At 39.7% G+C, this 13,954-nt stretch overlaps 1 protein-coding gene across 2 annotated transcripts in view; it reads left to right on the top strand.

Annotated features, from left to right (window-relative positions):
• The window catches only part of ntn1b (netrin 1b), a 52,835-nt gene that overhangs the window by 17,893 nt on the left and 20,988 nt on the right, over positions 1-13,954 (top strand). For both annotated transcript variants that reach the window (XM_086056597.1, XM_086056596.1), the window contains one exon: positions 10,089-10,277. In XM_086056597.1, the coding sequence (XP_085912723.1) occupies positions 10,089-10,277 (189 nt within the window). The remainder of the gene's footprint in view (positions 1-10,088; positions 10,278-13,954) is intronic.

Below are 13,954 nucleotides of genomic sequence, written 5' to 3' on the forward strand. Positions count from 1 at the left end.
CGGGAAACATTTGGAACAGAGCCGAACATTGACCAGAAAGGTCTCACGGATGCTTGGTGCAGGTTAAGTTGGTGAATACCCCTCCTGACCACAAGCACCTTAACACTGGAATCGGGTCAGATCGACAGCCAAAAAAACACTGCCTGGATGGAAATTGAAAATGTTTCCCAAGAAACCAAATTTAAGGACATAAATTCAGAAAATTGCAGAGCTGGGCACTTGACCCTTTTTTGCCAGTCCGGCTGCGACCCTCCACCCTTGACCTGGGTACCCTTCCCGCCGCGACCCCCCCGCCCATATTCATAAACATTGTCGACCCCCCCCCCCCCAAAAAAAAACAAAAAACGTGCATGATGCCCCCACGGAAAAGATGCTAACGGAAGAGGTTTATTTCAAGACAATTAGCTAGCTAACTTACTATTCAAACCCGCTGTGGACACACTTCAAACGCGCCACTTACTCACGTACTTACCCAGCATTTTGAATGAAGCCTAAAAAGAAGCCTTCCACCGAGTAGGCTGAGATGAAATTTGGCCGCCTCGCGAGCACGTCACACGCATGAGGGCCGATTAGTGGGCCGGACTAAAATCCACTTCCGGCCATGCTTAGTCCAGACATTTTTTTTAATTCGTCACCCCCCACCCCACCGCCCCAAAAATTGACATCCGGACGGGCCGCAGGGTCCGACCGGTCCGGCCCAGAGACTGACTGCCCAGCTCTGGAAAATTATAATGGTGTAAAAGAAACAGTGCTGTACTGTAGGGAAAAAAATGCTGAAAACGAATGCAGAGGCATTCTGCTTGTGAAACCCTTCAGAGTTCATTCTTTGAATTATTATTTGAATGTAAAGCCATCCCACCCATATTTTTTCTCTAGCTTCTCCTCATTACGATTAAGGGTAACTGGAGCCTATTCAAGCTAACTTTGTACATTAGTGCATATACACCCTGGGGTAGTCTCTAGCCATTTGCAGATAACTTGGACAAACAACCATTCACCCCGTTAGGACATTTCAGCGAATATCAAATTCAAGGCCCACGGGCCAAATGTGGCTCGCCACTTCATTTCATGAAACCAGCGAGAGCATAAAAGGCCTGATTGTCTTAAAATGTCATGACCATCAACAACATTTCCTACAATACATGGTTATTATTACCTGCGAAGTAATAGCATGCCACCACTACTATACGTATCTACATCAATGCGATCTTTCCAACAAGTGGAATCGAAAAATATCAATAATGATCCCAAAATGTCCAGAAAGAGTAAAAATTATGGAAGGCACTTATACAGGAAGGCGAATTCATGTTTTTGCTTCAAGTGGGGGAAAAAAAAAAAAAACATGTCCATTTTATTATGAGGCGGTGTCAGTTTTCAAAGAGTACAATCTTCATCGCCATTTCGACACCAATCACGGAGCAAAGTCAAATAAATGCAAAAAGAAGCCTTCAAGAAAAGTAACAGATTGTCCAAGAATTATAAAGCAAACTGCAATCGCAGCAGAATGTATTTGCAAAAAACCACAATCAAAAACAATGCAGCAGTGTTTTAGTTGATATGGATTTTGGCTAGATTTGAATTTGTCATGTTTTCCTTGTGTCCCCTGTGTCTCTTGTCAACCCGATCCCTTGTGTGTTCCAATCAGCTCCCTCAGCCAATTGTCTTGTCCAGGTGGTTCTCGTTGTCTCGTTAGATGGTTTGTATTTAGTTGCTGCTTTCTTTCAGTCTCTGTCGGTTCTATGTTTGCTTGCTGTGTCTGTCTTTGTGGTAATCAAGTCATGCTGAGTGTTTTTCCTCCTAATGTTTGTTTTGTTATTTGGAACCTTATTTTGGACTTCTGTTTATTTAGTACAGTACAGTAAATCTGTATCAGTGTTGTTTCAATGATAACGCATAAATGGCTAGCTACGTTTTTAGTTCAACATGCCTCAACTATATCAGATACTGTAGCGGCAACTTACTGTCTTTTAGTCACTACGTCAGCAGGGCATGAACATCCTGACTCGTGTCTTCCATCCATGAGCCTTTCGGTCCAGCAACGACAACACCAGAAGAACGACGCCGTTGTAGTTGGGCGAAAAAAAAAGTCGTACAAATACACGGTCAGAAAAGTTGTTGCTCCATGCCTTACTTGCATTCCAAATTATCTTTACGTCAACAACACACTTTACGGCAGCTACATTTGCTTTACGACAGCCAAAAAGTAGGACAACTAATGGAGCCTAGATACTTAAATATTCTTATTAATTTTACTTTAAAATAAAATAAAACATCAAATATCAGCCAAGCGATTTGTAACTGGTCAATTCAAATTATTTCAATGGAACAACAAATAGTTGAATATTTAACCAACCGAAATGTTCTTACGGCTCTAACAGATACTACTTTATTAGGTAACAAAACACAGGCAATATGAATTCTATAGCTACGTGGTGTTCACAAAATAATTGTCATTACCTTAACGAAAGGATAAATTCTCCCAATGGTAATGTGTGCCCTCACTGAGCCTGGACAGGCCAGGTGTGGGAAGTTAAGTTTATTGGGTGGATGGGAGTCTCTTGATGTGATTTGAAGCAAAACAACCCATCTGCTGAGTCTATGATACAAATGACCCATACTGGGCGAACCATTTTATAACCCAGCAGTAGAGTAGATTAAATAACCCTTGTTGGATTGAGGTATTTTGACTAAACTCAAAATTAACATAAAATGCATTACACATTCCATAACCCCACATGTGCGGTAGATAAAACAACCCAGCATTTTTTAGAGTGGCAAGCCGATGCAGTACCGTATGTATTTTTCATATGATTTAATATAGTCTCCCCACGTAAGCTCAGTATTCTGAATTTACAGTAACATGGAGAATCATTGTGTGTGCATGCAATTATCCATCAATCTTTAAAATTGTTCCAATTAAAGGCGACTGTTTGTTTCACCTTTTGGCCACGTTCAGGTCGTTACCATGCCCCACTAACGCCACCTGCTAAAGCCATTGCCTAATGGTGCATTGTGAGCACTCATGTCATTTAAATGACATCCACTGACTGTTTATTTTGAGGCCGTGCATTCCGCGTTCGCTCGGCAACAGGGCCATTTACAAGTGCACAAAAGCACGAGGCTGCTTGATTGCTCTGCTAATTGATCTCCACAAGGGATCACAGAGCTTTGCCAGTAAAGACAGTGAGCGCCTCCCGTCACATGGCCAGTCAATGGAAAGCTTTCAGTTTGCCAGCATTAAGCTACCAAGCTTGAGTTGGTGACCTCAAGATGAGCATCTCAAAGGATGTTTTCAAGTACAATTTGTTACCACCACAGAGGAATTGATCGGTTAATATTTTGTTTTTATTTGCATAAGGGTGATACAAACCCATTATATTGTTCTTTTAAATTGTACTTTTTTTGTATTATTATTATTATTATTATTATTTATTCAGCCTCCTCTTCAAACTGCTTAACTAAACATCAAAGTACCAACAAATACCAAAGCTAGTGGGCAGCAGATTTCTCCAAACAAGCACACCGGGCTCGCTGTGGCCAAAGTTGAGATGGCTTTTTAGAAAGCTTTTCATCAAGAGGGAAAACTAAATTTAGTATCTCGGCTTATATCTGTTCCATCTATCTGGCCCCAGGGCAAAAAGAACAATGGTGGCAGCTTCTCAGAGGTGAAAGGCGAGCTGAGTGATGGCTCATTACATTTCTCTGCGTGCTCTTGTGGTAGCAAAACAGACACGACTACTCCCCAAAGGCCACAAGGAAGAGAGGTGTGAGACTGTGTGACTGGCAAAGGTGACATCATTTGACTGATAACATCTTTCCTTAAAGACATAAACAGATGCTCTTCAACCTCTGGGTTAGCTTCTGCCCTTTGTGCCAGTTGTGATGTAGACAGACACATATGGTAACTGGTTTTTACTAACATGTCAAATGTGATTTCTCTATAAGTATATCACGTTCAATGTTCAATATTTATGACCACTAATCATTATTGTATGTGTGTGGTGAGCAGTTCGGCTGATCAACACACTCTGGGACTGTAAGGTGAAATTCAATGCCAGATAAAACGCAATCCGAAGCACATTTAAAAAATCATTTAACAAGGTAAAAATATGTTTGTGTTCATCCTACTTTTCCGATACCTTTTGGACTTTTCTGTGCTTCCAACTTCGTCGGAACAGTTATGGGGGGAAGGTCCTTTCTGTTCCAAGGAAACAAAGTAACGTCCATAAAGACCAGACCCAGAGAATTGGAAACTGGTGCAATTATAAAGGCTAAGTACGCTTTCATCCATTTTCACATCCTGCGTTGCAGTGATCACATGCCCTTTGGTCTAAAAAGTGTACCTACACAAGCTACATTGTTTACCTACTGGACCCGATTCTTCCTTTTTTTTTTCAAATGTACTGTATCGAATCATTACGTTCAGATTAAGATATTTGTTTATGTAGTGCCATGTCTTTTTTGGGGGGATAAAATATGATCTTAAATCCTTTGGATTGGCACTTTTTTCAAGGCTTTATTTGTTTCTGAGATACCAAGGTGACGGCGTTCATTCTTGATGAGGCAGTACCCCGAGGTCAATGACGTAAACCTGCAACATTTTCTGGCCAAGATTGAAATCTAACTTTTTTTTTTCTTTGACTTCACCTTTTACATTTTTGCCTTTAGTGAAATCATCAAAATCGGTCCAATCTCTTGTAAAATGATTCCTCATCTGGAGTGCTTGTTGCTGCTCCTTGTTGCTGTCCTCACGCTCACCTACATCCATCTTAATATCCCAGCAGCCATAGTTATTGTTGATTGCAGTTCTTATTGGGAGAAACTTGGTATCTGGTGGAAGCAGGTCAAAATGTCTCAGCAGAGAGAGTCCATGCTAATGGACCAGTTTTGCTTGTTAGCATAGTGTATTCAATAAACATTAATGCTAATATATCTCAAATATATTCATGTATTAATAATATTGCATAATATTACATTTAAACAGAGATGGGCATTTTACTAAAAATTTGCGGTCCGTTTATCCGCTATTTTCTCCGGCCGGACCAAATAGCCGCCAATAACTGCCAATAGGCCAGTCCGTCTATCATTTTAAGCGGGCTTCCGTTAGCGTTTCCAACTACGAACTTCGACAAACTACCACTAGCAGCCCCCCCTGCTGGGATATATTTGAAATGAAAGACTCACCGTGGCATGGAAGAATCACAACTAAATGCGTCTCCTCTTAGGACCTTGTTGGAACTTTATAAACCTTTGAGGAACTCGTCTATCATCTATTTTCGTGGTGAGGCTTCAATAGCCGCGGCGGGGCTTCCGTTTTCCGTTGGCTGCGGCCGAGGTCCTCAAAGATCCATAAAGGTACAACAAGGTCCTAAAAGAAGAACTTTATTGAACTTTGAGGACCTTGGCCGCAGCCAACAGGCCGCAGTCATTGAAGCCTCACAGCGAAAATAGATAGACGATTACATAGACTTAAAACAATTGACTTCCGACTATTTGTTTCCCGTTTATCGCCTACAAAATGGGCGTCCGTCATAGGCGGATCAACGGACCGGTCCGTCACGTAGGTGGAATGCCCAGCGCTGGATTTAAATCACCATTTAATGTGTCACGCATGTGGTATAATCATGTGTGTGGTTAAGTGCGCTTGATTGCATCATGATTAAGCTAGTGTACACTCCCATGCTGCCGTATATTTTATCATTAGTTAAATCAAATGATTGATTAAAATCCTTCAACTAACATACTGTATGGACCCTACCATGACTGAGAAGTTTGTCCTTTGTTCACAATTGATTCATGCAACCATGAATCATGACATTTATATCTATAAGAATGAAGTAATTTCAGACTTTAAATGTTTTTGAAAAAAATGTTGAATCATCATGAAACATATCACAAGAATTTAACGTAGATCACTCAATGAAAAAAATGACAAGTGTTGAGCAAACCATACAATTCAGATTCGTCTTGCAAAAACACATCATAGCGGCTGCACCCTTTTGTAATTGCACTATTTACTTGTTTCTACCTTCTACATTAGAATTAACTCATCAAACTCTTGACAGAACCAACTTGAAAACCCGCCCACATATACCTGACTACTGTTATATAAGCATTGTATCATCTCTATGTGATGGTCATTGAAATCCTTTTAAGGTAAAGTGCATGTGATCCAGTTTCACTAAGTGGACAATTGAAGCCTTCATACTAAAGACACATTTTATGGGACCTATATATTTATGAATCAGTCAATGTGTGTTTCTCTAAATTTTCCAGTGTTGTCAGCACTGTAATCCTTAGAAGGCAGAAAGTCTTCCTTGGCTCGGAGCTGTGTCTGATTTAACGATGGATGGATGGATGGACCAAACCCACTATAAGAGTAACTTCACTAAATTGTGCACGGTGAAAGAATGATTGTTCCAGTAAAAACAATATTCCACTCAGAGTAATACATTCTTACAATCACACTGCACACATCACAGATCATCATGTTGAGACATTTTCCCCCCCATAATTGTTCTCTCATCTCTGCGTGGAGTGGTGGCGGGGATAAACGCCTCCACCAAAATGTGGGATTTATAATTTCCATCAATATGCACACCCACCCTGAGTGGCTCCTTCGCTGAGCCTGATAGATGACCCTTGAACATAAATAGAATGGAATAGCTAGCTCCAAGTGGGCCCTTTCCACCAAATAAAAGCAGAACCACGAGGAATTTGTGCTGTAGTCTAAATTCCTCATAATAGTCATAACCTAAAAGCTGCACTCTTAAGCTACTACTGTCTAATGTGAATCCCTGTTTATGGGGGTATATGATCCAGACCCACCTGCGACAGGTGAAAATCCATGATGCTGAGAGACCACATAAAAAACACGTAAGGGGAAATCAACCCAAACACTTTTTTATCAAGAATATGTTCCCAGCAGGTCCACTAGTTGAAGCACGGCATTCTGATTAATATTGCTTTTGTGGAATATGAGTTAAGAAGCACAATCCACCTATTTTTAGCCATCTCGGGGAAGCCATTTTGTCACTTCTCTCGACAGAAAATGACATCACAACTGCTCAGGGTTCAAGCAACGACCAATCACGGCTCAGTATCAGAAAACCGGTCAGCCGTGATTGGTTGTTACCTGAGCCCTGTGCAGTTGTGATGACATTTTCAGTTGACAGAAGTGACAAAATGGCCGCCTCCAGGGATGGCTAAAAACAAGTGGATTAACTGTCAGTCCACAAACTCAATATTTTTAATAGGATGCCTTGTTTCAACTAGTGGGCTTGCATAGAACATATTCTTGAAAAAAATATGTTTGATTTGACTTTCACCTTAAGAAATGGTTTTATACCTCCCACATGCTTTAAATGCAGCTAAATTCTCCTAGTTTAAGGTTAGCATGTAATGCTAAATGCTATAGACAGACTAACACAAATTAGCTTTGATGTTACGGTAAATGTAAACCTTCACAAAACTGCTACTTTAACACATACGGAGCAGCATTACATACAACAAAAGGGAATTAAACGCGTGTTTCAACACAAATATTCAACCAAACCATACCGTGCCATACTAAAGCTTGCATTGTACAATGTCTTGCAATCTGTTGAACCTTTTATACACAACCTACGAAATGCTTCAAATGAAAGTAATGCGTGATTTTTTGAACGAAAACCGAACTAATATACTACAAGGTAAAACCGGGACAACATTTTGACAAAAAGCAACAAACCAAAAAAGAATTCTCGGAAAACAAGGGCATACAAAAAAACGAGGTTCAACTTTATCTATATTTAGATGACACACGCTCCGAGGTGGCATTAGGCTTATCGGCATTTACGCTATTGTCGCTGTTGGACAACTATTGTGGTGACTGTGTGAGTGAGACAGCACAGTGCTCACTATAAGAGCGTGGGGACAGCTGCAAAGATAGCATTTATTAATCCCCTGATGCTCTATACACTTAGGGTTAGGGGGTTAGGGTTAAAAATGTATTCTTTTTTTTTGGTTGACTGTCTTCCCTGTTAAAAAACAAAACAAACAAAAACATGAATTACAGCGGCAACTCCCAAGTCACTCTGTTTCCCATTAGAAATAATGTACATACATTCTTTTTAAATAGTAATTGTTTCCTTTGATATGGTGTCTCTGAATAGTACTTTATATTAAACTACAATACTTACTTTCTTCATTAGTGAACCAGGAGCATTCCAATTGTTCTCCATGAAAAATAGATCCTACCCCCCCCCCCCACACCACTTCCATTTCCCTCTCACACACTTCCCTTAAGTGGAGATAACATCTGGGATAAGAAAGCGGTAAAGAGCAAAGAGGGAATGGGAGGAGGGAGCGGGCGTGTGTTTGTGTGTGTGAATTCTTAAAAACGTTGTGTGTTCGATCAGCCTCAGGGAGGGAACCATTGGAGATAAGCTTGTGACAGCTGCCAAACACCTCGCTGTGAGTGTGTGGTTGTGCGCGTGCATTAGTAATGGGCCCCCTATTTAAGGAGGGGTGTATGCATGGCTCCTCGCCACCTGCTGGCTTGAGTCCCTTCTGGCAGGTGTGACTTAGTTTAATGTGATTCAGAGCCCCGATGAGTGCGGAGCATATGTGACAGGGTTATCAGCAGCCAGCATCTCCATGCAATAACATTAAGACATGAGGCACGCTGATGGTGGAGATTACTGAAATGTGAGGAAATGTGAGCTCTGCCTATATGAACAGTAAACACGGGATTTTGTCTGATAACAGACAAAGTGAAAATCATGACGAAAACCTCACTGATGTGTTGATAGTTGATATTGAGGAGGAAATCAACCCAAAAACAATCTTTACAATAATATATTCTGTGCAGGCCCACTGGTCCAAACATGGCATTCAGATTAATATTGCGTTTATGGAGTATGAATTAAGATGGAATATCCACCAGTTTTTGTCCATCTAAAAGGGCGGCCATTTTGCCACTTGCTGTTGACTGAAAATGACATCACAGTTCCTGAGGGCTCAGATAATGACCAATCATGGCTCAGGTTCAGAAAACAGGTGAGCCGTGATTGGTCGTTACCTGAGCACTGAGCAACTGTGATGTCATTTTCAGTCGACAGAAGTGGACGCAAGGATCCCAAAACACACGAAACTAAGCATAACATGACAATGGTTATGTGACCAATGACAACAACAGACACACCTGGACAAGACAAAAGTGGCAGGCGGGAGCTGATCGGTTGACAAAATGGGCAGGGCTGACGAGAACAGATGAAAACCAAAACACAAGAAGACAAGAATGAACAAGGAACGCAATATAACAGCATGCACCTGTGCCATTTATGTCATCTGGAGTAGTTCAGAATCAAATGATCTAAAGACATGAAAAAAACATAAAACATTTAAAAACATGCATTATGCTCATCATATATTCTGATTATAACATGTATTAATGTGTTATGTGTGTGAGTGTTAGATTAAATTGGCTGGAACAAGTTTTTCTCAGACCAACCAATCAGAGGGTGGAAAAATGCTGACATCATTAAGGGCCAGCCTGGTTGAGTTTGACACAATCATACTGTAATTGTTGGACAGGAAAACAATAATTTAATGAACTTTTAATAATGCTTTAATATTGATTATCTCTATAGGTGAACTGCTTAAAAAAAGGCAATGCATGACTAGAATGACCTTTAACAGGAGTGAAAATAGTAATGATGATAAGTCAAAGAATATAACAATCTCAGATCTTTGTGAAAGGGGAAGTACCTTTTCCTGCCAGGGTTCAAAGGTTAAATTCCCAAGCAGGTGCCAGAGTCAAAGTGAACCCGAACCAAGACAAACCCTTTACAGGCTGCATCTGTTTCAAAAACAGCCTTCTGCCTCGCTGTAATAGAATTACATTGCATTTTTACATACACTGTGACAAAGTTGTATTTTCCAAAAACAAAGTGAGCTTTTTCTACTGCTCTGCGTTGTGTTCATGAACGGCTGAGGGTGCAGCTAAAAATGTTGTTGTGCCAAGCTTAACTGCAAATTGTCAAGATAAGGCTTCCCGTCGGAGTGTTGAGTGTTCATTGCTTGTGTCGCTGTCTCCCGCCGATCAGCCTGCCATTGCAACCTCCACGCTCGTCGCTGCCGCTTCAACATGGAGCTGTACAAGCTGTCCGGCCGCAGGAGCGGAGGCGTGTGCCTCAACTGCCGTCACAACACAGCTGGCCGCCATTGCCACTACTGCAAGGAAGGTTTCTACAGGGACATGACCAAGTCCATCTCACACCGGAGAACTTGCAAAGGTAAAAGTACACTTTGGATAAGTGCAATAATATTCCTGGGCCTTTTGACGTAGAGTTTGGACACTGTAAAAAAAACACACACGCACACACACACACACACACAACTTGTGTTTTGGGGGGTTAAAACAGTAATTTAAGTTGGAACAACTTTGAAATATAAATTATTGACATTTATGGCAACAATGTTAGTTAGCACAAAACTGTTTGTTCCAAAACAATTTGCTCAGTTGTTTTCACTTATATCTTTAAGTTGGGGGACAATGCAGGGAACAATTAGTTGTGTAAACTCTAATTTTTCTGCTTGTGAAATGCGGGAAAGGCTATTTTCACAATGGTAAAAATTTAAATATTTTGTTGAATCGTCCAACTCGAAATTTTGGTGAGGTTTGTTGCCTTGAAATTGTGACATATTGTACATATACCCTCATGAGGAGAGGTACTGTAGACAAAGGATTGATGGATGTGGGTAAACTGGCAAAATATTCTACAAAGTCTATAAAAGGAATTTGTGTGTCGAGGGGTGGGAAACAACTCAATCTTGACTACTCAGGCATATACTTATATTAAATTGATCATTACTATACTCTAAAAACAGTTTGGTTAAACATAACACAATTTGGGGTAAAAAATGGACCGATCCACTAATTGAGTCAATTTGACCCAACTTTCTGGGTTGTTATTGCAGCAAAAACAACCCCAAAAATTGTATTTTTTTACAAAACAACCCAAAATTTGGTAATTTTGTACAAAACAACCCTCAAAAATGGGCTGTGTTGTACAAAACAACGCAAGAAGGTGGGTCAAATTGACTCAGTTAGTGGCTCAGTCCATTTTTGCCCTAGAATTGTGTTATTTTTAACCCAACTGTTTTTAGAGTGTATGTCTAATGGGTTGTAGTTGTGTCAAGTTCCATAAACAAGGTGAGCTACAGTTGAAGTGTTTATCATTTTTGAAGTAAATTAAATACATGGGGATAAAACTGTCATAACTGAATCAAGTCAAATAAAACATTTTAGGTCATTATTGATCTCAAATGCTTTTTTAAATTTAGAACCAAATATATGACGCAACTACAGTATATGTAAATTATTGTGTTTACATGTTACAGATTGCAATTTTTAGTTAATTTTCATTCATTCTCATTCTTTTTCGTGGAAAGTCGCTCCTTTGCTAGTTTAATGTAGCAAATTTGGCCGCACAGATTTAGCACCAGAAATGTACGTCATCTTTCTTTAACCAAGAGTTTTGAAATATAGTTTTGGTGGGCAATGCAGGCTAAGGGATTATAAAACTACATACTGTATTTTCATTGGGTGTTTAGCTACAGACTTTAACAGTGCATATAGAAGAACACCTTGGATCATGCATTTAAAAGTCAGCATCGTCATAAAGGGGAAGTTGCCGTCATGAAGTTGCCATCGAACATCAGACACTCAAAAATTCCTGTAAAATTCCAGAAAAAAACTCCCTTTGTTCACAGTTACCAGTCAATAATATACTGTCATGCTTGAAATAATAAAGGAATTCTTTGGAGAGTTTGGAATAAAGGAGCCACCTGTTGGTGAACTGACCCGCACAACCACAAAGCTATTTGGGGTCCCCTGCGACTGACTTGACAAGACAAATATAACAAACAGAAGGTGTGAGGTGTGAGTGGATTCTGGAACCAGCTCACTAATCTATTCATACCTGTGACATGCGTGCGCACACACACACATAAACCGACACAACACATTGACGCAGATGCGGGCACATACCTCAGGTCTTAGGCCAAGCTGCAGAGGATTATTGGCAAGAGAGACAAAAAGGGAGCATCTTGTGCTGACCAAATCATTTCAACAGGACACTTCCTGTTAGTGTGGGTGACACTTTACTTCAACCTTGAACAAAGTTGCCATACCAGTCCTTCACTTTATTGTATTATGCAGAGATATTTGATTTGTTTTTTTAATGAGTTTATGTGAGACAGCATTAAATGACAGTCAAGCCGTTTCTGGTCGTTATCACCAAATGTGTTGTGTTTATTTGGTAGCAATTTATTTGTTTATACATTAGCGTTGTTGAAATAATGTACATTGACAAGATAAATAAAATGTCAACAAAATGGCATTAGAGTACAGTACAGTACAATGGAACCTTGAACCTTCCGTATGTGCCAGTTTTCGTATGATTTCGATTTCAAGGTTTATTTTTGCTGAAATTTTACCCCAGTTTGTGTACATCTGCTCGGTTAAAAACAGCTTTTTGTTAATATTTTTCCTACAGGAAATATGGCTTCAGTTTTTGTAAAACTTACTTTTAGTCAAACTTTTGGGAACAGATGAATAATGAAAACTGAGGTTCCACTGTATTACTAACTGGTTGATAATATGTCTGATAAATGTCAAGTATGTCAATATTTATGAACATTTCACATTGTGCCCTCTAAAGGCTTTAGATAAGATTGTTATCGTCATTGTTGCAATTAAAAACAAAATTACATTTAATCAGAATTGAAATATTTTATTGACCCCTGTGGGAAATTCACATGGGACACTTTCTCTGTGCAGAAATTGAAAACTGAAGTAAATTGAATAAGTAATACATTTTATGAAAGAAAATATCACTCTTGGGAGAATGACCTAAAACCTGAACTGTGCATGATGTAACATCATGTGCAGAGATAATCCTACAAGATAAAAAAAAAAAAGAGGAGTAAAAGTTGAAACAGAAATTGCAATACGGAATAGAAAGGTTTGTTTACAGGTCTTATAGTGAGGTCAATCCCAACCTTTCCTAGCCATTATCCTGGTCTCTAAGAGTGTTTCTTTTCCTCCCCAATCTGCTTGGAAAACAGTGGGAGCCGACAAATGAAAATGTTAAACCTGTCCAATGTTTGCAATGGCAAATCCTTACGTGTGTGGCCAAGACTGACTTTTGCTGAGTCAGACAGACTCAGTGAATGTGACGTGAAATACAAGCGGCTGGACACAAATAGAAATAATGTTTTGAAAGTGAATCTGTAAGATTTGTATCACAAGGCCTTCATATTAAGGAGAAAAAATGCATTCATCCATTTCCTATAGCACATGTCCTCATTAGGGTGGTCTAAAAATTTAAAATATGGATTATGAATGAAGAATAATCACCAACGGTGCATTTAAAAAAAAAACAAGTACAGTAATCTATTTGTTACAGGCAGTGACGATTTGGCGTGTTCATATCCGCAGTTGTACTGCTCATCCCGCCAATGCCTGTTCCTTCAAAAAGGAGAGCTCATTAAAATGTCATTTCTAACAATAAAATCAATTGAGAATTACAAAAGAGGAACAATGTCAAACATGTTTTATTCATTCATAATCAAATGATAATTATCTCTCATTTTCTTCTATAGTGGCTAACGTTTCTGTTGTGCTGTCGTTCTCCATGATCTCATCTTGATATATTCGGACTAAAATGAAATGAAAGCCAATCCCCCCGTGCCCGGGACAAAAAAAAAAACACCTCTTAAGTCAACGCTCTCTTATAAACACAGCATTGGGATCGGTTTACTGCATGTGCTAATGCTGTGTTGAACAAAAGCTTGATAGATCACCCGCACTTCGAAATGGTCCTTTGCAGCATTGTTTAACCCTGCCAGTCTAAACATTTTCACACATTCGATTCAGAGTGTTGAACCTGGCGTCATGTTAATGCAA

Source organism: Filicampus tigris, chromosome 16 (genome assembly GCF_054856515.1).
Source record: "Filicampus tigris isolate MCC_2025a chromosome 16, RoL_Ftig_1.0, whole genome shotgun sequence".
Taxonomy (NCBI): Eukaryota; Metazoa; Chordata; class Actinopteri; order Syngnathiformes; family Syngnathidae; genus Filicampus; species Filicampus tigris.